This window comes from Anoplophora glabripennis, unplaced genomic scaffold (genome assembly GCF_000390285.2).
Source record: "Anoplophora glabripennis isolate ALB-LARVAE unplaced genomic scaffold, Agla_2.0 scaffold1266, whole genome shotgun sequence".
In the NCBI taxonomy this organism is placed as follows: Eukaryota; Metazoa; Arthropoda; class Insecta; order Coleoptera; family Cerambycidae; genus Anoplophora; species Anoplophora glabripennis.
In genome coordinates, this window is record NW_019417342.1 from 57,613 (window position 1) to 82,741 (window position 25,129).

General features: G+C 30.7%; 2 protein-coding genes across 2 annotated transcripts in view; both read right to left on the minus strand.

The window, feature by feature from the left end:
- LOC108915117 (GIGYF family protein CG11148-like) overlaps positions 1-14,055 on the minus strand; it is a gene marked incomplete at its 3' end in the record, with an annotated part of 54,927 nt that extends 40,872 nt beyond the window's left edge. Inside the window, exons 1-2 of the mRNA XM_023456194.1 lie at positions 13,970-14,055; positions 13,450-13,560 (exon numbers count right to left, since the gene is read on the minus strand). Of these exons, the coding sequence (XP_023311962.1) occupies positions 13,450-13,559 (110 nt within the window). The remainder of the gene's footprint in view (positions 1-13,449; positions 13,561-13,969) is intronic.
- A 7,485-nt stretch (positions 14,056-21,540) lies between these two features.
- LOC108915118 (probable ATP-dependent RNA helicase DDX49) overlaps positions 21,541-25,129 on the minus strand; it is a 12,688-nt gene continuing 9,099 nt past the window's right edge. The window contains exons 4-5 of the mRNA XM_018721082.2: positions 21,877-22,232; positions 21,541-21,812 (exon numbers count right to left, since the gene is read on the minus strand). Coding sequence (XP_018576598.1) covers positions 21,568-21,812; positions 21,877-22,232 — 601 coding nt within the window. The 3' untranslated portion in view covers positions 21,541-21,567. The remainder of the gene's footprint in view (positions 21,813-21,876; positions 22,233-25,129) is intronic.

A 25,129-nucleotide genomic window follows, 5' to 3' on the forward strand; every position in this document is an offset into this window, starting at 1 on the left:
AAAAGTTGTATTAGAAAAAGTAAATCAGATATCTATTAGTATAAACCCAGGAAAGGGGCTGTAAAAAATTATATGTTATTTCCCTACACATTTAAAAACACATTACACTTAAATAAAGAAAAATAAGTAGGTAGTAAATAAGAACATAAATTAAACCACTTTCTAGTTACATCAAAACATGTTTTATAGAATCAGGTACAGATCTCTGAATGCACTTACTATATTGGTAAATGTGCAGGGACTCCCGAAATGTAGATTCGATGATTACCAATCGAGATCGAAATAATATTGATATATCAATACTCTTCATAATTTTACCATTGAAATAATATCGAAAATCTGCCCATTCGAATCGATATAGTGTGGAGGATCCTAGCTGTTGCATTAGGGTTGCGAGTGTATAGTAGTTTCTCGTAACACTGGTTAGAGTTGTTTTCGCCCTCTAGGCGACAGTCGTGCAACAAAGTACCTGGCAAATTTTAGCAGGTTGCTTCCACCGTAGTAGCCATTTGAATGGCATAGTGGAAGTCGGCACGACAGACAGATGGAGCCATTGCGCTTCGCGTACTATGTACCTCTTTGTCGTGAGTATACGACACTATTAACAGCTTGATTGTTCGTCGGTTGTCTCACCTATGACACATTGATGAGGAGTAATAAGTCCGAAACCGGTCAAGTGTCAAATACTTGTTTGTATATACAACTTTGAACATTTTTCGAATGATAACTTCTCTGATAACATAATTATGTTCTTCATTAGGAGCAATCATTGATATGTGAATACAATTAATACATCCTATTAGACCTATTAATAAACACAATGGTATGCATTAAATAAATACATATAAATACTGCACAATATTACAAATCTTGTTCTTGTCATGAATGTGTATTTAATGGTATTATTTTCTATAACTTGTTTGTGGAAATTTTATCCAATTGTTGGAGAGGTTTAAATAAATAACTTTTGAAACTTAGTTTATACTAATTACTATTAGTAGTTTCTTGACTTGCAGCATACAGCCTACTTATTTCAATACTTCTTTGATATTCACCAGTCACATAAAACCAGAAAGTACAAAATATTTTAATAAAGTTAATGGGTCCATTAAATGTGTTAACTTTCTTGGAATTTTTTCAATCCTAAATGCTTCTCGTCGCTTTAACTCTACAACAATCATTATATTCACAGGTACCAATTTGTTTTTGTTTCACACCAAATAAAAATATGTGCTTTTAAACCAATTTTCATGGTTTGGGGTTTTTATACTAAATAAATAATTTTTATAAACTTGTTTATTTATTTGATGATAGGAGGTATTCATCTTAAAATTTGAATAAAGCGGAACTATCGGACAAAACGAGATTGTAGATAGCTGAAAACCATATGTTCGACAGACATAAAAAATATTGCTCGGTTGGTTAAACAGCTTGTGTCTTATTTCTTAACTGTGGTGGTATATCAGATATTACCCCAAATTTGCCGAACTTATCCGAGGACTATATCGATCGAGATTGGCTTCATAATAACCTCAATATTCATAAAACGACATCAAAATTACAGGAGTCCGCCACTGGTCTAAATGTCACTTATCTCTCTGATTTGATTGCTTTAATAGCACATTTGACAATTTTCGGGGAACTGAAATTAATATCTATGAGTATTTTATGTATTTTTCCATAAATGTTTTTCAAAAGTTCATCATATATCAGATTAAGTAAATCTCTAACAGATTAAATAAAAAAATATATTTTTTAACAAAAAAAATTGGCAATTGTCTGTCATTAAGGCAGGCAATGAAAAGAACTAATAGAAATTGCTAATTAGTGCCAATATAAAAAGTGTACTCATGTTTTAATACACTATTTAATGAATACCTACCAACCAAACAGTTAAAAACAAAAGATTCACAAAATCAAATAGTCGACCGATAAAATAGGGAAGTTGTACTTTCTTATGAGATTTGCAGTGTCAAAAAATTAGAAGCCTAAAAATTATAGAATAACAAAAAAAATACAAAAACTCTGTATCTCAAAAATTAAGCTTTTGCCTATGTGAACCTATTAATATTTTTTGAATATTTTCAGTCAGTAAAATAACTTCCTTACTCTTAGCTATGAATCTTTAACCTGCCCTTGTTGCTCTCAGGCTAGGCTCTGTGGGCGTGAACCCATTATCAGAACCCTTTGATCCATGCTGATATTCATTATGTTTCTTGTTTCTCAGACAATGGTGATTCTTTGAGACGTTCCATAGTGGTCTCTGTAAATGATCAGTGGAGGGACTCCTAAAGTCTCGATGTGGTTTTATTATTGATATCGAGGTTATTATGAAGCAGATCTCAATCCGTTCGGTTCAAAATATAACTGGTACCTACTTTTGAAACACATCAATATAGTCCTCGGATAAGTTCGGCAAATTTGGGTTAATGTGATATATGTTCAGTTATCTATCAACATTTTACCTAACAATCCCGCTTTTTATTTAAATTTTAAAATGAATACCTCCTATCATCAAATAAATAAACAGAAGTTTATAAAAATTATTTATTTAGTCTAAACCCTAAATCATGAAAGTTGGTTTAATGCAATAATCATTTATATTTAAAAGTTTTGTGCACACATATGTTTTAAAGTTATTAGCCTGCAATAAAATCCCTTATTATTATTATTCTTTCCACAAATTATTGATATCCCACATCCTAAATACTTATTAGGTTTGAAATTATTAAAAAAAAAAACAAGATGCTACCTGTGAATATAATGATTGTTGAAGAGTTAGAGCAACGAGAAGCAATTAAGACTGGAAATATTCGAAGACAGTTAAGAGAATCAGTGGACCCATTAACTTTTCTAGACAAAAAATTTTTGTAATTACAGTACAATTTCACTAATCCCGCACCATTAAAAACCTAAGAGTGCCGGAGTACTGGAAAATTCAGACTAATGGAAAATGTATATGTAAATAGTATTAAATTAAAAAACGTTACTTTTAATTGTTTATTAACAAAGAAATTGATACATAGATACATATATATTACAGTTGTGTATGCATATATATGTATATTGTAATGTTTTTGTGTTTCTGGAAAATAATCTTTCAACTAAACTAGAACTGTATAAACTGTATTCTTCAAGGATAGTAAAGAAACGCGGAAAAAATAACGCCGGATTACTGGACGTGCCGGTGTAGTGAAGTGCCGGATTATAGAGATTCTACTGTATTTCAATTAAATAAAAATATGGTATGTTATTTAATCACTTCTATTGTATTTAAAAGAATTAAAAAGAACTTCTGAAATTCATACCAAAATTAAAATATTTTGTGCTTTGTGATTTTATGCAATGAGTGATTATCATAAACAAAATAGACTGAACTGTAGAGGTAAGCCGGTGAAGTCAACCGTCAACCCAACTTCAGCCCAACCAGCCTCACACTTACAGAACGTGGCTTGAAGAAGTTCCACTTTATTTAAAAAAAGTCATGTCATTGTGGTTCACGCACGACGGAGCTCCACCGCATTTTTCTCGGCCAGAGCGTGCATATTTAGATGCAGTTTTTCCAAATCGTTGGATTGGCCATGAAAGCATTTTTGCTTGGCCACCCAGAAGTCCAGACTTCAATCATCTTGATTTTTCTATTTGGTCTCAAATGAAAGATATATTTTACAAAAAATCTATTGGCTCGCGTGAAGAGTTGTGGAAAAGAATACAAATCGCTGCCAACGAAGTCAGACACAATCCCAATATGTTGTTTCAAACTAGAAGATCTCCCAGAAAACGTGTAAAGTGTATCAGTGTCAACGGTGGATTCCTCGAACAATTACTTTAAATCATAATCACATATTTTATTTGTTTTATTGTTAATTGTTGTAATAACATGAAGAAACACTTGGTTTGTTTCACTTTTAATTTCTCGTATTTATCAAAACATAGTGTTCGTTAAATCGATTTTTCTCGAAAACGGATCGAGATACCGAAATGAAACAAGAATACATAATTAATGGAAAAATGATTGATCTTTCAGGTTTTGAATCAAGTTTTATGTTAGACATGCAGGGTAAAAAGTTATTAACTAAATTTTCGGTAAGATTGGTCATAACTGATGGCGCCCTCTATGAGCAATGCTGAAATTACAACACGCTTCTTATTCGCCGCTTAAAAAAATATAGTTTCACCAATTTTCAAGTTTCTTACCTACATATTTTCAGAATAATCGCAAAAAAACGATTTAAAATTTTAACTTTCAACACCCTGTATTTCCGAAACTATCAACTTTCGGATAAGGCATGTTTGCGCCAATGGTCACTATTTCACGTGTAGTATCTTCAGCTTTCGATTTTCCCATTGTTAATGAATCACCCTGTATACTACATTAGAATCTCTATAACCCGGCACTTCATTACACCGGCACGTCCAGTAATTCTGCGTTATTTTTTCCGCGTTTGTCTACTATCCTTGAAGAATACAGTTTATACAGTTATAGTTTAGTTGAAAGATTATTTTACAGAAACATAAAAACATTACAATATACACCGTGTCCACCTAGTGCGCGTAAGTCGTATATATATAGGTTAATAAAAGATATCTTATTTTTTTTTTCTACAGAGTTGCCTACTTTCCCGAGCTGCACAAAATGAAAATATATTTGCATATACAGGGTGTTCAGTTTTTCCTGGGCAAGTACCAACAAATTTTTTTTAATGGTAACCTATATTTTTTTATGGCATTATCGAATTCTACGTGAAAAATTAACGTGACTTTGTTTTATGATCCCTATTAAAATATTGATAGTTTTCGAGATAATCGACTTTTCATTTTTTAACGGTGGATTCTTCAAACAGTTACTTTAAATCATAATTACGAATTTCATTTGTTTTATTGTTAAATGTTGTAATAACACGAAGAAACACTTGGTTTGTTTCGCTTTTAATTTCTCGTATTATCAAAACATAGTTAAATCGATTTTACTCGAAAACGGATCGAGATACCGAAATGAAACAAGAGTACATAAACACCTATGACACACAGATGAGGACTAATAAGTCCAAAACCGGTCTGTGCCTGGTGGAACCAGCTGATGAACGATCCTAGCTGTTGTACCGGGTGTCGAGAATGTAATTCAATGCCGGTAGGGGCAAATAGCCCTTGGAGTAGTTGTTTTTCGCGGCACTGACGACTTAAAGAGTACATAATTTATGGAAAAATTATAGCTCTTTCAGGTTTTGAATCAAGTTTCATGTTAGAAATACAGGGTAAATATTTATCAACTAAATTTTCTGTAAAATTGGTCGTAAGTGGCTCTCTCTATGAGCAACGCTGAATTTACAACACGCATCTTATTCGTCGCTTAAAAAAACATAGTTTCACAAATTTTCAAATTCCTAACCTACATATTTTCAGAATAATCGCAAAAAAACGATTTAAAATTTTAACTTTGAACACCCTGTATTTCCGAAACTATCAACTTTCAGATAAGGCATGTTTGCGCCAATGGTCACCATTTCACGTGTTGTATCTTCAGCTTTCGATTTTCCATTGTTAATAGTGACCAAGAATGAAACCTCGTATTCTTTGGTGAATTTTAGTCTTTCTTATAAAGTTTTTATCTAGGACGCTTCATTAAAAAGATACAGGGTGTTAAACTTAAAAAAACATGTTTAATTTTTTTAAATTTAAAAACTGGTTCAGTGAAATAATTTGAAATTGGACACATGTATTTATGTAAACATTGTCCAAAATCTGAGGGCTTCTCCTAAAATTTACATGCTCCAGTGGCAGAGATACAGGGTATCGGTGGCTTATTTTTCTAAATAAAATAGTACTCTACTGCTTTATGGTAACAACCATTCGGATTCATCTTTCAATTTTCTACAAATTACTACTCTCTTATGTTTTTTGAAAAAAGCCTAATATTCGAGTAAAACTTTAAAAAAAACAACATTTTTGGTCACCATTTGTGAATCACCCTGTATAAACGAGTATTTGACGTTTCACACTATGTTAGGTTAAATACGAAAAAATAAACAGAACACATATTTGTAATGTTGAAAAGAAACAGTAATACATGTGATAGAAGAAGAGAGCAAATCATTTCAGCTAGTCAAGACTCCTCGATATTATATCGATTCAAATGGGTAGATTTTCGATATTATTTCGTTGGTAAAATTTTCAAGAATATTGATATGTCGACATTTTTTCGATCTCGATTGGTAACCCTCGAATCAACATTTTGGGAGTTCCTGCACAGATCTAATGCCTTCAAACATTTCGCCATTCTTCACTGCTGGCATCTTCAGTGGCGATTTTGCAAATGCATCCCTCAGTCACGACAAAGCATTTGAAGAGTCACCACTGTAAGTAGGCATTTGAGGCAATGAAAGAGAACAACACGAGTGGGAGCATTGGATTCAGCCAGTTACACGTCTCAGAGGATTAGATCACCATTTTCTGAGGTGCAGTACCGTCCCTAGCAGCTTTAGAACCAACAAGGACAGAAATGAAAACCAAAGCAGGCCTAGAGGTTCCGATAACGGGTTCACCTCCCATGAGCCTAACCCAAGAAATAGGAAATGAATGCTAATGTATTGAAATATATATATTCCTTGGGAGAGTTAAGTTAGAAATGATCTAATAGATATTCATACATAAAAATAATGTTCTCTAAATTATTAGCACCTTCAAAAGGTGAATATATTTTGTTTTAATTAATTTCTCTGTAATATCAATGTAACCAAATCATTAAGGAAAGAAAACATAGTTACATTCTCATAAATATTTTATTAAGTATTTTTTTTTAAAGATAGAAGGTGGAATTAAATGAGAAACATGAACTAAAATTTAGAAATATCCTTAAAAATTAAATTTGCACGAAGTGATGTATGTTAAACGATTATAAACTTCCAAAAAATTAAAGATATAGGTGGTTGAAACATAAGTGAAGTAAATTAAATTGATTATAAATTTGCAAAAAAATGGTTCAAATACTATAACTTGATCTATGTAATTTTAGTAATTTGAAATGTTTAAAAAATGGGATTGTAATAATGTATTTTGAACTTTTCCTAATATATAAATCAAAATTGACCACTTTACTTTTCCATATTTATTATATCTTTGACTTAAATGAAGCTTTAGTTTTACTATATACAAATTAACTGAAATTAAATACAGGGTGATTCAGAACTTATCCAAAAAAAAATTCTGGATGTACAGGGGACCCTTACAAATACAATTTTGTAAAGAAAAAATCAAAAAGGTCAGTTCAAAATTGATTTAAAAATACACTTCTGCACGGCACTGGAAACTGGTTCACTGTTAAACCTGACCTCGCACAATGCGACCGGTATGGCGGCGTAATAAAAACGGACAAAAACTTTCGCAAAGAAAGAAATATGTAAATAGAATTTTATCGCACCTATTTTATATCGGCAAATTCAAATGCTTTTGCCTTTATTAATTATTAATAAAATTAATTTGTGTTTTTAAATAATAAAATGATTTGACATACCCGATGCTGCAACAGCAATTGTTCAAAATTTTATCCACTCACATGTAAGCACTTTTGGGTCCGTCTTACTCACTTTCTACAAACTAACACAAATGATGTCTTGCTTCACCATAACACAAATACTTCACCATAATACAAATGTTGTCTTGCTTCACCATAAATTAAAACGATATCCATCAACTCTGAGTTGCTATACAGGCAAGCCATTTTTGACACTAACTACTAAAAAACTGATGTAAATACCACAGATAACACGTAAAAACTACCGTAACGACAGATTTCAGTATTAGGAGTCACATGGCTCTCCACGCGTATTGCGAATGACGCTAGAGACCACAGTTGTCCAGCTATGTAGTGGTTTAATGTGCTATAACTTCAATAATTTTTTTCTCAGAAACTATAAGGATTTTACAAAAATTTTTTTTACAATATTGACTCCATATCTCATGCCGTATCTATTTTCAAATTCTTTTGGATAAGTTGTGAATCGCCCTGTATATTCCTTACATGACAGTAAGTATAACAAAATATAATGCTAGTGCATGAAATAATTTATGTGTAGGTAATTTAATATAATGTTGAATATATCCTGGTAGCGTAGACCTAGTAAACTATGGACTGGCCCTAGAAAAAGAACTCAATCGCGCTGATGTGCGCAAGGCAGATGAAGCTAGTACAGGCAAATACCGGTAAGACAAATAATGGTACATGGGTATACCCGTACAAGATACCATAAACAAACCTTAGAGCAAAAGTCATGTAGAAGATTTCTTAAATTTTTATATGTGATTTAGTGTAAGTATGTGAAATATTTGTGAAAACTAAATATGGTGCAATCGTGGTAGCGATCAATTGCATAAAGGGACGTTTAAGTGGAGAAAAAATAAAATTTCATAGGTAGAAAAAAGGTTATGATTGGTACCAACATGTTTATACTTTTCGCATCTTTCTGAAAATAATGACCAAGTAGAGTTGTCTCTGATGACAACATATTTGATATTATTTCCCAAATTCTTAAAGTATAATTTAATTTTATTGTCAAAATTTTACCCCATTAAATGTATCACTATTCAAATTATTTTTTATCATCAAACTAAATACATATAAATAAACAGTTTCAACTGAATTGTGCGTATAATATGCTTCAGTAAAACTTCTCTTTAAATAATATGTTGAAAAAGAAAGCATCGCTATAGATAATATGAACTGTTTAAAACAACTAAGTACTTCTGAAGAGCTTGCAGTAATTTTAACTGATCGAGCTTACGATAAGAGAAAAATAAATAGAGAAATACATACATTTTTTTAATATGTATAATAAAATATCTGACTATAAATTTCTAATTATTACATTCTCCCATTAATACCTCCAATTTGTAGAGAAATTCCATATAAGCAAATAGTGCTTATGCTCTTATTTATTGATAATAATTAAAATTACTCATACAAATACATATGTATTATTAAAAAAAGAAAATTTAATTCTGTTCGAGTTATGACAAAGAATTCTTAATACCATAAGTGTAGTTTTACTCATAGAATTAATATATCTACACATTTTTAATGGAATTTTTTGTCTTCTAGTCTTTATATATTATTGTTATAATCTTTGTATATCCGAAATACATCGACTGTCCCTTCTGCCTTTCACCTGAATATAATTAAAAACCTAATCAACAATTTTTCAAAATTTTTAATTTAACCATACTTTCAGTGTAGCCACCACACATGAATGTAGTTAAAATCATTTTAACTTCAAACGGGAATACAACCCAACAGAAAAAAGGGGTAAAAAACTAGCTGATTAGTTGAATTAAATGTAGTGCGCTACAGTTGAAGTTCTGTAAACGAAGTATAAGCCCGCACTAGCTTTATCTCTCTCGCACACTTTCGTGAGATTGTCATTTATACAGGCTGTTACAAATTCGCTTCTCACTACTGGGATCTCGGAAACGGTAAGAGGTACGAAGTAGCTTAAATGGGGGTAAAGTTGCGTAATCAAGTGACCAACATTATGCCTTTAAAAAATCAAGGCTAACATGATTAGTTTTCGAAATATTTGAAAAATAAACCGAAATTTTGGAAATCCGTTTTTGTTTAATTTCAGCCTTATTTGAGGTGATATTGAAAAAAGAAGAACACTTTCTCATGGCCACTTTTTGCCCTCTATCAATTGGCGTAATCAATTTTTATATGTAACGTTTCGTCTCTCAAGGACCATCTTCAACTTCATTTTTTTAAATATGACCCTGGAAATTTTATTACATTTTTTGCAAGCCTTCGTGACCGCCAGAGCTGGGTAATTCCTGGTGAAAAAGTAATTAGTAATTACAATTCCCATTTTTTTTTCCTGTAATTGTAATTGTATTTAAGTACTTTTTTTTATTAAAGTAATTTGGAATTGTAATTACAGCAAAATTGTTGTAGGAATTGTAATTTGTAATTATATTATTTGAACTATCGAATTACAAATTACTTCTATATGTACAAATACTTTTTCCAATTACAATTACTTTTTCTAATAATTATAATTACTTTTAAGATCATGCGTATTGCGTAATTGCGTACAGACTTGCAGACTTCTATTATTTCATTTGAGGAAAGCCTTGTGCCGCGTGAACAATAAAAAGTGATTTGGTGAATTAACCTCAGAATTAACAGAGTACATTTTATTTTATTATAATTATTATTAATTTAGAAAATATACGAAGTAAAAATATGTTGTCTATAGCATCAAGTTTTATAAAAATATATATTATGTATCTATGTGTTACTGCTCTTATTTTGAGTTGAGAAAACTTCTGGTTCGGTTACTCAGCCTTTCACTCGTACTTGTTCGATTCGTAATTTTTTTAATAATAATTATTGCTTTCCAGTCTACCCAAAACTACTGTATTCTATATTTTGCAAATGTACTAACAACCAAAAAAAAGAGCATCGGGTTGAATTAATTACCTGACCAATAATATAAAATTATAGTATGAACTGAACTAGTTTAAATTATTAGATTAGGAATAAAAATATAAAAATTCTATATTAGAAAATGAATAAGAATAATCTTTTCATTTTAGTATCAATTCTAATAAATAATAAAACGCAATATTACACAACACTTTTAATTTAAATTTTTAACTTAACTTTTTCCTTTTTCTCTGTTTGGTCACTATAATTTACTTTATCATAAAAGTAATTAGAAAAGTAATTAGAAAAGTAATTGCTAAATCCATTTTTCATGTAACTGTAATTAAATTAATATAATTCCTTTTTTAAAGAATATACTTTGTAATTGTAATTAGTTCCTTTTTTTTTAAAGTAAAATGTAGTGATGTGAGTGAAAATATATAACAAATTGATATATATCAATTTTTGATACATATCAGCTATTATATTTATGTTAATAGCTGATATATATCAATTTTCCCGCCATTTCATGAATAAAGCCAAATTTCAAACATAACCTTACATTTTAAAACTAAAAACTTGTGGTGTGGTAGGCTTGAGTTGGACTGTAGTAGCTCTTGGGTACCTGGAATATCTCCGTCAAAAATGAATATAAAAATCTGAAATTTTAGGGGTGTACTATAGATGGGAAGAACTAAGAGCGCACGTAATTTCAAGTCACCCCTTCCACCCTAGGGGGTGACGGGTGGTTTTTTTAGATGTACCCTACTCATTTTGCGAGTTTCGGATTCTATGCGTAAAACTACCCCCGAAAGCGCGTTCTTGCCGAATTCGCACAAAAACCAAACCACCACCCTCGTATGGATTTTGTCGTTTTTTCGATGAGCATTTTTCTCCTTCAAAAATAAATATAGAAATCTGAAATTTTAGGGGTGTACTATAAGTGGGGAGACCTAAGAGCGAACCTGATTTCAACTGGCCCTTTCCACCTTAGTAGGTGCAGAGGGGGTGAGGGGTGGTCTTTTAGACGTACCCCCAAGAACGCGTTTCTGGGGGTAGTTTTACGCGTACAATCCGAAAATCGCAAAATAAATAGGGTACGTCTAAAAAAAACCTTCACCCCACCCCCTAGGGTGGAAGGGGTGAGTTGAAATTACGTGCGCTCTTAGGTCTCCCCATTTATAGTACACCCCTAAATTTTCAGATTTTTAAGTACTACTTTAAAGCAGTTTCATTATTATCATAAGTTTTTGATAATTTTTATTTCAATTTTTATCTTTAATTTTTTTTAAGTACGTATTGTGATATACAAAGACTAAATTTTCTTGTTCTAGAAATTTCCCATTTTTTATTTCTGGGTTGATAAAACTAAATTGCTAATAAAGAGCGTACTTGCTTATAAACAGTCAGTAGCATGCAACAAAAATTAGAAGTCAGTATGATAAAAAAAATATAAAATTCCAATCTAAATATGAAAAAAAAATAACGATCACTTGATAACTTTTCTTAAAGTTCATATATATGGCATGTATTTGGTGTCAAATTAATCAGCAAGGCATTAGCAATATAAAAAAACTAATTTGAATATAGTTTTTTTTTAACAAAATTCATCTGATATATATAATGATATATATTTTGATATATATCACCCAAAACTAAATAGCATGCTATTTTACATCACTAGTAATTTGTAATTGTAACTATTTTTAAATTACAAGTAATTACCCAGCTCTGGTGACCGCCAATACTGTACTGCCTCAGCCCGAACCAGATTCAGACGTTTTGTCTCGAAAAATTCATCTTCAGTGTATTAGTTCCAAATTTATCCAAACTTTTTATTTAGATTTCTTTGTTTATTGAATTATCGCACACTGTAAATGTCGTTAGACCCTGTGAAATCCATCTAGTTATTTAAACTATTACCACCACACGTTACAATAAAACATTTATTATTATTAACTATTACCATCACTTGGTCATACATAACACAATAAGTTGTTGCGTTAAAATTAAAACATTATAACAATTTTAATTTTATTATGACAAATTAATTCTTAAAAATGCATATGAACAACCAAGACGCCAAATGAATATTCTTCTTTAAAATATTTCAGTAAATGTTCAAAACATTTTCGTTTTGCCAAAGGTTAAAAATGAAGATCAGCGTAATATTATCGGAATTCATTATATCTGTAACTGCAACTGTGAAAGAGCATGTCAGATGTATTTGTATGAATATCCTGAAAAAATAGATTGGAATTTCTTTGAATTTTGAGCACTCGAGAAGCCTAGAAATAACTATGGACACGGGAATAAAACTCTAATAATGATATTATTTTAATGCACGGTGGTAATAGTTTAAATAACTAGATGGATTTCACAGGGTCTAACGACACTTACAGTATACGATAATTCAATAAACAAAGAAATCTAAATAAAAAATTTGGATAAATTTGGAACGAATACACTGACGATGAATTTTTCGAGACAAAACATCTAAATCTGGTTCGGGCTGAGGCAGTACAGTATTGGGGGTCATGAAGATTTGCAAAAAATGTAATAAAATTTCCAGGGTCGTATTTAAAAAAATGAAGTTGAAGATAGTTCTGTAGAGACAAAAGGTTACATATAAAAATTAATTACGCCATTTGATAGAGGGCAAAAAGTGGCCATAAGTGTTCTTCTTTTTTCAATACCTATCACCTCGAATAAGGCTGAAATTAAACAAAAACGTATTTCCAAATTTCGTTTTTTTTTTCAAATATTTTGAAAACTAATCATTTTAGCCTTGATTTTTTAGAGGCATAATGTTGGTTCCCTGATTACACAACTTTGCCCCCATTTCAGTTACTTCGTACCTCTTCCCGTTTCCGAGATCCCTGTAGTGAGAAGCGAATTTGTAACAGCCTGTATAAGCAAAATGACAGTTGGGCGAGTCTAGTAGTTTACTAGGTCTATGCCTGGTAGACACAAATTTCTTTTAAATATGGCGTTAAATATTGTAATTATAGATAAAGCAATAATGTAATGTAACTTACCGAAAATCAGCTAGTTGATATCGGGTTCCTCCACTGGTACCACCACCAGTACTTCCTTCGGAAGATAAATTGCGAATCCAGTCTGGACCAAAATTCATGGAGTCAGTCATACTGAAAAAAAATATATCTTAAAGGAACTTTAAAAAATATGTCAAGAATATAATGTGGATCTGTCAAGTGGATCGAGTTTTAACATTTATTAACAATAATGAAATCATATTGAAACATATTATATACAAAAATGGAGGTAACTATTTTTAGATACTAAAAACTATCTGTTCCAAATGTTATAAGTTTTCGTTCTAAACTTAATCGCTCACAATATGTTTTTCCTGAGATATTCTAAGTACGTTCTTCACAAAGCATGTAAAACAAGGCCCCAGGCCTATAGTCTAGGTGGCACTTAAAAGTGATACATCTTGAAAAGAATTTGTAGAAAAATAACAATTTATCTTCCATACCACCTGATACTTAATCATCGATCATTTAATTATGCGCTGCAGGACAATTAGCTGTTTACCTGAATTTTTCGAATTACACTTGATAAAATGCGATCAACATAAATGGCTGCAGCGAAATTGTAGGTTATCGCGCATGTGCTTAATTGTCAAACAACCGAACAATATTGAATTCCCTATATTTGAATTTAAAAGCAAAAATTGACCAGCGCTTGGATTACTGCTATAAATTTTCAGTTAAATAGCTTTATTAAAACTATGTTTTCCATTTTCAAATTTAAGTAATTTATTTAATTATCTAGATACCTACTATAAAATTTATTTCTAAGAACTTAGTTATAGATAAAAAAATAATATATTAGTCATATACTAAAAATAGAAACTGCTCAAGCTACGGCTGCGTTTTTGTAAATTTAAGTTTTATATAATCATTGTGTTCAAATCTCTAGATACTCCTATTTCTGAACACCCGGAGTTGTTTTTAAACACTTAATAATTTTAAATGTTGTTAAAATTTTATAAAACTGTTCTCATCAGCACTTTGTAAATACCTAAATGTTACCTACAAGTCCTTGCATTTAAATGGTTTCAAATGTTAAAGGTTATAAATTTATAACGCAAATACAGTACTGTAACAAAAATAAACCAATGAACATAAATAAGAACTTCACAAGAAATTGGGTTAAGCCGCCATACAAGTTTTAGAAGAAGAGAGATATAGAACCTATTTTTTTGCAATATATCTTTAAAATCTTTTTTTGAGATAAAATGACTTTCCCATATACATATTTATTTTAAATTTAATCCTACAACGTTCGGAATATCTGGACACTATAATATTTATGTAAGTATAGTACCCATAGATTAGGTAGAGTTTGTAGTACCTATATTATAAATCAGAGTTTGTTGGGTAAAGGGTACAAGTTTAAAGGGGCAACTATTGCTATTTCTTTTCCTGCTGTACTCTAAAAATTTGACTCTTGCAAGGGAAAGATTAAAAAAAAACGAAATTTATATAGGATAAGCCGTGATGAAAGAATTAAAAATAACTCAAATGTTGTTATCCGATTTGATTTGTTTTCATTTTATAGCAGCATGATAAAATATCATACAGGCATTGTTTTAATTGTAGCTTTCTTATAATAAATTTTAACAGTTATTTTATGTTTGTTACCTATATCAGCTACAGCATTATTTTCTATTACTTCCCAATATAGTGCATCACAATTACCGACTTTTATTATTTGCTCCATAAATGAAACTTCAATTATGAAATCTGGGAATCTAGGAGGCTAATTAATAGGACTATTGTATTTAGTTACCCTTGAAATTGATTTCTTTTTTAAGGTACACAGGTTATATATTATCCAAACAAATAAGATATTGAAAAAAAATTTGGTGCATAAATGGCATTCAATGTAAAAAAAAATAAGTTTCAACTCATATCGTATGCTAGTTATATTTTTCTCAAAGATTATACAGGGTGTTTTTGAATGGAGTAGCATAAATGATACCAGTGAATCTACATTTCAAAAGAACACGATCTGCAAAAAATCGCCCTAGTAAAATGTTCACCCCTGGAAGAGATATGGGCCATCAGTTTCCAAAAAAAATTATGAAAATTGGCTGTAATTTGAAAACCGAATGAGGTACAAATAACAAATTTTTACAGGTTGTTTACTAATACAGATGCGAGTTTTCAAATATTTTTCGAAAATTTTAACCCCTCGAAAGGGGTTGAAATAACCACCCCTCAAGCCATTTTCTGCCATAACTTTTATATTTCGTAAAAACTCGATATCCAAAAATACGCATTAGATAAACTGGTTCTTTTAGAAACTTTTACCTCTCTAGCAATTTTCCTTTAAAACTTTTCGTTTATTAATAAAAAAAATAAAATGTATTACCATTCACCTCACACCGTATATGATTGCAATCAATCAAAGAAAAACTAAGTGTGCTGTGTCATGCCAGTTGTCACAATTAACTCTTCTGTAAGTTGTCACTGTTGTGTGTGTATTTTGAATGTCGCAAAAACTGTGCTGCGGCAACAAGAGCGTATACTGAGAGATATCCAAATCGTCAAGTTCCCCACAGACAAACTTTTTTGGCGGTAGAACGAAGACTTCGGGAAACTGGAAAAATACAGCCGCATATTGAGGGTACCGGCCGAAGACCTACTGTTCGTACTATATCTTAATATTCTAAGAAATAATTTGAATTTTGCCTCAAAGATACTTTTCACAGATGAAGCAACTTTTCAAAGACATGGTTTAACCAATATGCACAATCTTCATTCCTGGGCTCATGAAAATCCTCACAAAGTATCTATGACAACATTTCAACATAATTTTAGTTTAAACATTCGGGCAGGAATTGTAGAAAATGTGCTTGTCGGCCCTTTTGTTTTACCTCATCGACTTGGTGCTGTTGAATATTTGCAGTTCTTAAATGAGCAACCTCTTCAGGGGTGAACATTTTACTAAGGCGATTTTTTGCAGATCGTGTTCTTTTGAAATGTAGATTCACTGGTATCATTTATGCTACTCCATTCCAAAAAACACCCTGTATATGGCATATGCCAATGAAAAGTATTTTAGTCACTTTTGAAATGTTATAATAAAGATGACTTTTTTATGTAGCATTTTAGTATAAATTAGCAATTTGTAAAAATCTATAAATATAATGTAAAATTTATTTAATTAATTTTATGAAATGTATTCGAAATGGCACCCCTATGCCACAATATATGAGTTTCCATATATGTTTTTAGTTATGTATATCTTCTGACTTATTCTCTCTTAAAAATTGTCTTACACACCCTACATATATATTACAAAAAAAATAAAAGAAATATACTTATTAGGTATATTCGTATATTTGCATATTCAAGATATGCATTGGCATTTTTTAAAACTTATTTTTTAGTTATTTGACAATATACTGTAATATTTATACTTCGAAGAAAAATTATTAAAAATATTTTTTAATTACAGAATTTAAATCAGAATACTGGTACTACTGCATGCACAGGCAATAAGAACTAGTAAACAATTTTGTGCTTTAAATGTGTGTAGTCAACTAATAAATTTTTCAAAAACGAGTAGGTAATCAATACAATATTTTGACCTATATTTTCTTAATTTAAGACACAGTAACTTGAAAACATACGAAGAAAATATAACCATTCATTGCAAAAATATTATGCAATTGAACAATGTATATGTCATAAGGAATTTTGTATGATGCAATGACTTATTGAGAATGAACGAAAAACTGGATTATAAATACTGTTTTTTTTAACTATTTTTACATGGAGAATGCACATTTGATGTTTGGTGTGTTCTGTGCGACTCATCCTGTAGAATTTCAAATTATGATTTAATTTCAAAATCATTCAAAGATATATTACACACATCGTTAGTTATATTGATGCTTGGGGTATCTGACATGTCTCTAAAAGGTTCTCAATTATACGAGTCCTTCCGTTTTCAACATCTCTTTAAATGATAGTGCTTCTTCCATTGTAAATTTTTATCGTTTGCTGACAACTTGAAATTATTCTCAATTATAAAAATAATACTTCAGATTTTGGTAAATTTCAATAGGAGAATAATCTATACCTATAGAGTTAGAGAATACCTATAGAGAAGTTATAGGCCTTCAAAGTGTGGGGTTTCAAATAAAAAAAAAATTAATATATCAATGTATTTTAGGTGTATTATTTAAAATTATCGAAAATTCAAAAGTTGGCTATGAATTAAGAGAGATATTGATTTCTTTCAAAACTTGAATTTCCACTTTTAAGGCCTATAACTTCTCAGGGGTTGTGTTTAGTATAAAGGTAACTTGTGTTACATCACCATATTTTGGGTTCCCCTGCATGGCCCCTGCTGTGTTTCGGTTCTTATGCGAAACACCCTGTATAACTGACATACTTTGGAGTTAGAATTAGTACAGCAGAAAAATCTTAAAAAGAAACTTTAAAAGTAATTTCCAGGTTAACAATGTTCAACGATTTTTTAACTATTTTCATATTTGCCACTTTCTGTATGCAAAAAAAAACATGACTTAAAACTGTTTGACTGTCAATTGCATGTAAACTATCTTGTTCCTCCCTGTTCTCCAAAATCGAATTTCAGAGGAAATGGCTAATTTCATGTTCCTGTGCATAGAACAAATTATGCACATAGTGCTTTCATTGTTCATTGCTAATCGATAACAATTTTCCAAATCACTTAAGTTTTTTCTGTTTCTACTTTTGTTAGACAGGTGTTCTTTTCTTCATTTTTAATTGTACTTTTTAACTGACTTATAGTTTTCCTATTTTGTTGCTATATCTCACTTTATAATTTTATTTTATCATATACTTGTTCTCTTTTTTTGCATTCGCTTTGGCTAATTTTATTAAAACAATATTTTTTAAAGCATGGGACCCATATGCCATACTTTAGATGATTTCTGGTCCCACAAAAAGAACTTTTGTGATGAAGAAATTTCGGACATAATTTGCAAAATAAAGAATTAAAATAGGGGTGCCCATATGGGAACTTGAAAAAGGTTTGCATGTATACCTGCAAAAATTTTTTTTCATAATCAACTGAGGATTAGTTTTTATTTCTCACAAAGTTCATTTTTTATTTTTTGTAGTAATTCCTATTTGAAATTAAAATTTTACAAAAAAAGATCTAATTGTATTTATTACTGAATGTATTGATAAAAAAAATACAAAACAAATATTTTATGCATATACGTGCAACCCTTTTCGAGATCCTTATATCCTCTAAATAACAGAGTATGGGTCCATACCTATTTATAAAACATATGACATTTTTCATCAGCCGCAGTACAATGTACTGAGAATTCATTCACGAGTTCAGTTTACACTTTTTAAAACACTTTTAAATTACAATTATTGCCATTTACAAGTAAAAGGTATTGTATTTATCAATAACTTTATTTAAATGGTCAACAATTAAATTGTGGAAAATATGACCTTAAAATTTTTATTGATTCTGTGAATTTATAACCAGGTTTATAAAGTTTAAGAATTAAAATACGAGTATGAATAACAAGAAGAATAATTAATTACAAATGTATAATTATTTGTGAAATATATCTGTAATTATCGTTTGCTTCACGATGTGATTCACAATGTTAATGTAGTTACCTACTTTAAAACCAAAGGACAATTCGGCTTGCAACATACATTATGGTAGGTAAATAAGTGCCTATTCAAATTATTGAAGAATTTAAATTACTGAGATTCCGCTTAATGAGGTTGCACTGATGCATACTCATTTATTTTTTAGTTACAGTTAATAGTTATATTCTTTTTTTTTGTGACATTTTCATTGCAACTGCACACATCACAACTACTAGAAATAGAAACTGATCTACATGTCTACTACTAGATTATAAAACTAATGAAAATAGTCATGTTTTTATTTACTTGAAATCTGGAATACAACCAATAACTAATATTTATTTTGACAGTTGAATATGATTTGAAAATTCAGCTACAAAAGACATCAGTTATTGCCTTCTGTAGTAGTTCTGCGATTCCTATAAGTTCCATCAGATTTGTGTCACTTTTAAAAATCTTGTAACTAAATCCATAAAGGGTGATACACGTGAAAAAAATGCAGAGAAAGCTATAGCAGCAGAATCTTATTAACCAATGTCTAATTAAAAATAGTTTAGAAGTTTCCAGATTTTGAAGAAGAAAAATATATAATAACTTACAATTAGGCAAGAAATAAGCCCATATTTGGCTACCTTAAAAATCTTCCAGTACTAAATTTTATTAAAATAAAAAATTAAATAAAAACTTTTTCTAGACCCTACAACTTTTTATGAAGCAAAATTATAACAAGGTAACTTTATTTAAATTAATTATCATTCAATTTAAGCTACATTTGAAGTATAACCAATTGGCTTTCGGAGCATCTGTATTGGGTATTACAATTAAAACTTTCCATCTGGAAAATATCGGAATTAAAAAAAAAACAAAAAGAACCTGAGATGTCGGTTTTCTTATAACTTTTGGTGTATTGGAAGCTACCCCTTAGGCAGGGGCGTAAAATACCCTTAAACTTTAAATGGCACCCCAAGTTTCTTGATTAAAAAAATTGATTTTTCGTTTATCTGTCAATACAAAAACTTCATACTCTATGAGTTCAACTGTTTTACTTTAAACGAGAAACGAGACAAATCACCACAAAGTTCATTGAATTCCAATTCATGAAAATAGTTCATACAAATGCTGAAAAAGTGGAAATAATTAGTTTGTTCTACAAGAATAATGACTGCACAGCAGGCAGCACAGATTTTTAATGATCGTTATCCTGACGTCCTAGATTTAGTGCATAAATTTTCAGAAACTGGATTGGTTGCAAACAGACGAAAGCATTAACTTGAATAGGTTGTACATAATGAGGGTAATCAGATAGCTGTTCTGGGTCATATCGCAATGGAACCAAATTTGAATCTCAGGAAACTTAAAATACTTTTTTTGTACCTAGTTGCCGCCGCATCTTAAAAATTCATAAGTATCATTGATACAAAATTAATTTGATACAAGAAATTAATAAAGACGATCCTGATCGCCATTTGCAGTTCTGTGAATAAATGAGTACTCAATCTGTTTTTTCAACTGGATGATCGAGTCAACCACCATAGTTGCCGTAACCGGAGTGATGAAAATTCACACGTTTTTCATGAAACTCATGAGACATCCGAGGAAATTCAGTTTGGGCGGGCATACTGTGAGACCACCTCATAGGACCTTTCTTCCTATCGAAAACTCTGGATGAAACATGCATCTGAATCTACTGGAAACGAATATCTACCCCATGATTGTGGAAGTATTGGAAAATGATAATGGTTTGCCAGAAGAGGCAGTGTTGTTTCAGCAGGTTGGTGCTCCACTACATTATGCCATAGCTGTGCGTGATTTTCTTAATCAGAACTTTCTAAATCACTCGATAGGAGGCAGAGGTTCAAATGAGTGGTCTCCCACATCGCCAGATCTAACGCCCTTAAACTTTTTCCTATGAGGACACTTAAACTTGAAAATTTATGTAACACGACCGAACTCACTTGAGGAGCTTCATCGGCGAATTGTAGAAGAATGACGTCAGATAATGCACAAAATGCTTTGAAATGTTATGAAAATGGAGCAAAGATTTTATTTTTGTATGGAGGCAGAGGAAAACCAATTTGAAAATGTAATAACATTCTTTCATTCAGATATTTGGTCTTATACTTTAAGTGACGATTTTATTGTCATATCCACACCCAAATTTAAAAGATCTTATGTTGTCATCAGCAGACTTGAAAAGCTATAAAATGATATGATAGAGTGCGGCTTAAAGTTTAAGAGTATTTTACGCCTCTGCTAAGGGTAACTTCCAAGACACCAAAATTTACGCATCTCCCTTGAAAAGAAAATCGAAGTGTCAGGTTTTTTTGTTTTTTTTTTTCAATTTCGATATTTTCCAGGTAGGAAATTTTAATTGAAACACCCTGTATATTTATTTATCGATTTTAGTTCTACAAATTGTAAATTACTAAAATTGTTGATTTTTTTTCTGAATTAATTGTTCATAAAATTAAACAATACCCAATAACATAAAAATTAAGATATTTATTATTACAATTAACTGTTTCCATCGTTACTTATAAAAAGTTTATTATTATATTTCTTCTTTAATTTCTTGGTGTTCTTCTTCCTGGATCTTTTAAGCATTTTGCTTTCTTCCTCATCTGGATCCAAACCTTCCAAAATCCATTTTTTTCTTTTGTTAATCAACTTTTTTTCATAAAAATCATCCTCATCTAATTTTATATGTGCCTCACTTTTGGTTACAGATATTTGTGTAAATATTTGACTAACCTCATTATCTGAAAAAAAAAAAAAGAATATATATACATATAAAATGAATAGTAAATTGGTATGATATATTACCATCAACTTTGATTTCAGTCAGTTTAATGTTTATTTCCTTTTCAACTGCTTGTAACATTTTTATATCGTATGGTGTAATCAAAGTAATAGCTTTTCCACCTCGACCCGCTCTTGCAGTTCTACCAACTCTATGTATATATTCTTTAGGAACTTTTGGAATTGTATGGTTGATTACTAGTTCAACTGTTGGTATATCTAATCCTCTGCTTGCTACATCTGTAGCTAGTAAGATTGTAACAGTGTTGCTTTTGAACCTTGTTAACGCTGCAAGTCTTTGCAGTTGTGTAATCATTGCATGAAGTGCTACATTTTCAAAACCAACTTCATTTAGTGTCATTGATAAAATTTGACAATCCCTAACAAAATATACATATAATTATTGTACAAACTACAATTTGTAAACAAAAGTTATTGATGGTGTTATGAACGCTACAGGATTTACGGGTATATTCAGACTTATCAGCTAGTTAAGACTAAACAAACTGACAGCAATTTTTAATTGAGTTTAAAATCTAAGAGAAATAAGCTGCCGGATTGCCCAACATTGTTTGAGAAACTAATGACATTTAATTATTATTACAAAAAAGGTTAAACATTTTTTCAGCAATCAAATAACCTAATAGCAATGTCAGTAAATACTGCTGTTAACAATTATATTTTACATAAAAGTTTTTGTCAATAGTTAACCATTTTACTTAATACTACAACACTTTGTAAATATTATTTAGTAACTTTTTTGTAAGTTTAAATTTGTACACGCAACTTGCAAAAAATAGGTAAAGAATTTTATTCTACACAAAAATGTATACCTATGAAAAGTTAAAATCATGCTCGGTTATGAAGATATTACAAAAAATATTTATTCACATATCCTATATTTTTTGGAAATAACCACGTATCCATAACATGACAATTTCGATGTCATTGTTTCTGAAAATGCCTCATCACAATGAATTTATGATTTATGAAATGAGAGACGTGATAGTGGTATGTATATGTACAGGAACATTTTAGTGGACGCACTGCTAAGAGAACACATGAAGAACTTTATCTGAATCGCAGACAGCTTTCTCATAGATTGTTTGCTTCTTTATTTACCAGGTTAGGAGAAACAGGAAACTTTTGGTCTAATTCAGGTAATGGAAGGTATCTTCAAAGAAGGGTACAAGACGAAGAACAAATTCTAGAAAGAGTAGAAGAAAATCCTGAAATTAGTATTCGTCGTTTGTTAATAGTCAGAAGAGTTGGTTGTAAAACCATTTCAACTATACTCCACATACAGTACCTAGTTACAATATTTCAATTTTCAGCCTATACAAAATTTGCTTGGACCAGATCGCCCCCTGAGATTAACATTTTGTGAAAGATTTCTCCAGGGGATCACACTCTTCTCAGAAGAATTGCCTATACAGATGAAGCTGTTTTTACCTGTAGAGGTGTTTTTAATTGGAAAAACTGTTACGTGTAGAGCGAAGAAAATCCCCGCAAGAGCATAATTTCCAACATGAATTTTCAGTTAATGTCAGGTGCAAGATTATAGGAATTTTATTTTGGGGCCTATCGCTCTACCTGCAAGGTTGAACAGCCAAAATTATTTGGAATTCCTTCGTCAAGAACTTCTTGGGGCTCTCAAAGAAGTACCCAGTAATATAGATGACAAATGTGGTTCATGCACGATGGTGCCCCTGCTCATTACAGCCATTTGGTGTCATTTGAAAGGATTTCTTTACAATTTTGTAACACCTAATATGGGTGAACTTTGGGATAGAATAAAAGACGACGTACGACAAGTTAGACAAATGTATAATTCGTTTCCTATTCTCAACAGTTTCATAAAACGTTTAAGGAAATGTTTCGAAGAGAATGGGGAACACGTAAAACATTTATTATAAATTAGTAGACTTTTTATTACTGCCATCTTTCAGTTTATTATGTTATTTATTATGTTTATTATTGATAGTTATTTCCAAAATATATAGCATATGTGTTTCATATTTTCTGTAGTATTTTCACAACCAAGCATAATTTCGACTTTTGATAGGTATACATTTTTGTGTAGCATAAAATTCTCTACCTATTTCTGATAGTTACAAGTAAATTTAAACGTACAAAAAAGTTACAAAAGAATATTCGCAAAAGGTTGTAGTAAAATGAACACTATATGATTTAACCTAATAGGAACATAATTACTGCATACTTCATGAAGAGAAACCAAACAACAGCAAATTGTGCTCAAATCGGTTAAAAATGTTGAGTTAAGGAGAAAACAAGAAATAAAAAAAAGAAACTTTAGCACCCCGTATCTTTTTTGCCACATTTTTCGTTTAAGGAAGCTTGGTTAAATCAACACCATTTGGGTTTTGGATTGAACTATGTAACATTCGTTATAGCTGTTTTACATTGACAATTTATTGATGAATTAATTCATGAAGTCGCTTCATCAAGAAATTGGACAAGTGTCATACACTAAATCTGCTGTCAAATAACTTCATGAATTTATTCATCAAGTTCTTGACGAATTGGAACATGTTCTAATTTCCATCAATTTCTTCGTCAAATTCAGAAGTACCAATCCAACAGATTTTCAGTCTCAGATCAGTAATGGGGTTATGTTATAGGAATATGTAAATAATTGTGTGGTGTTGTACTAGTTTTGCATTGTTTTTACTGATTTGTTACTTACAAAAACTAATATTTATATAATATGTGTTAAAACGATACCACTGTTGTATCATTACAATTATGAGAGAAAAGGTGACATTTTTGAAATTTATTTGCTTCTTTGATTTTTTGGTAGAACTATTAACTAATTCATGAAGAACTTCGTCAATTTATTCATGAATAAATTGTCAATGTAAAACCGCTATTAGGTCAGGTATATACAGGGTGTTTTTGAATGGAATAGCATAAATGATACCAGTGAATCTACATTTCAATAGAACACGATCTGCAAAAAATCGCCTTAGTAAAATGTTCACCCCTGAAGAGATATGGGCCATCAAAGTTACCAAAAAAATTATGAAAATTGGCTGTAATTTGAAAACCGATTGAGGTACAAATAACAAATTTTTTACAGGTCGTTTACTAATACAGATGCGAGTTTTCAATTATTTTTCGAAAATTTTAACCCCTCGAAAGGGGTTGAAATAACCACCCCTCAAGCCATTTTTGCCATAACTTTTATATTTCGTAAAAACTCGATATCCAAAAATACGCATTAGATAAACTGGTTCTTTTAGAAACTTTTACCTCT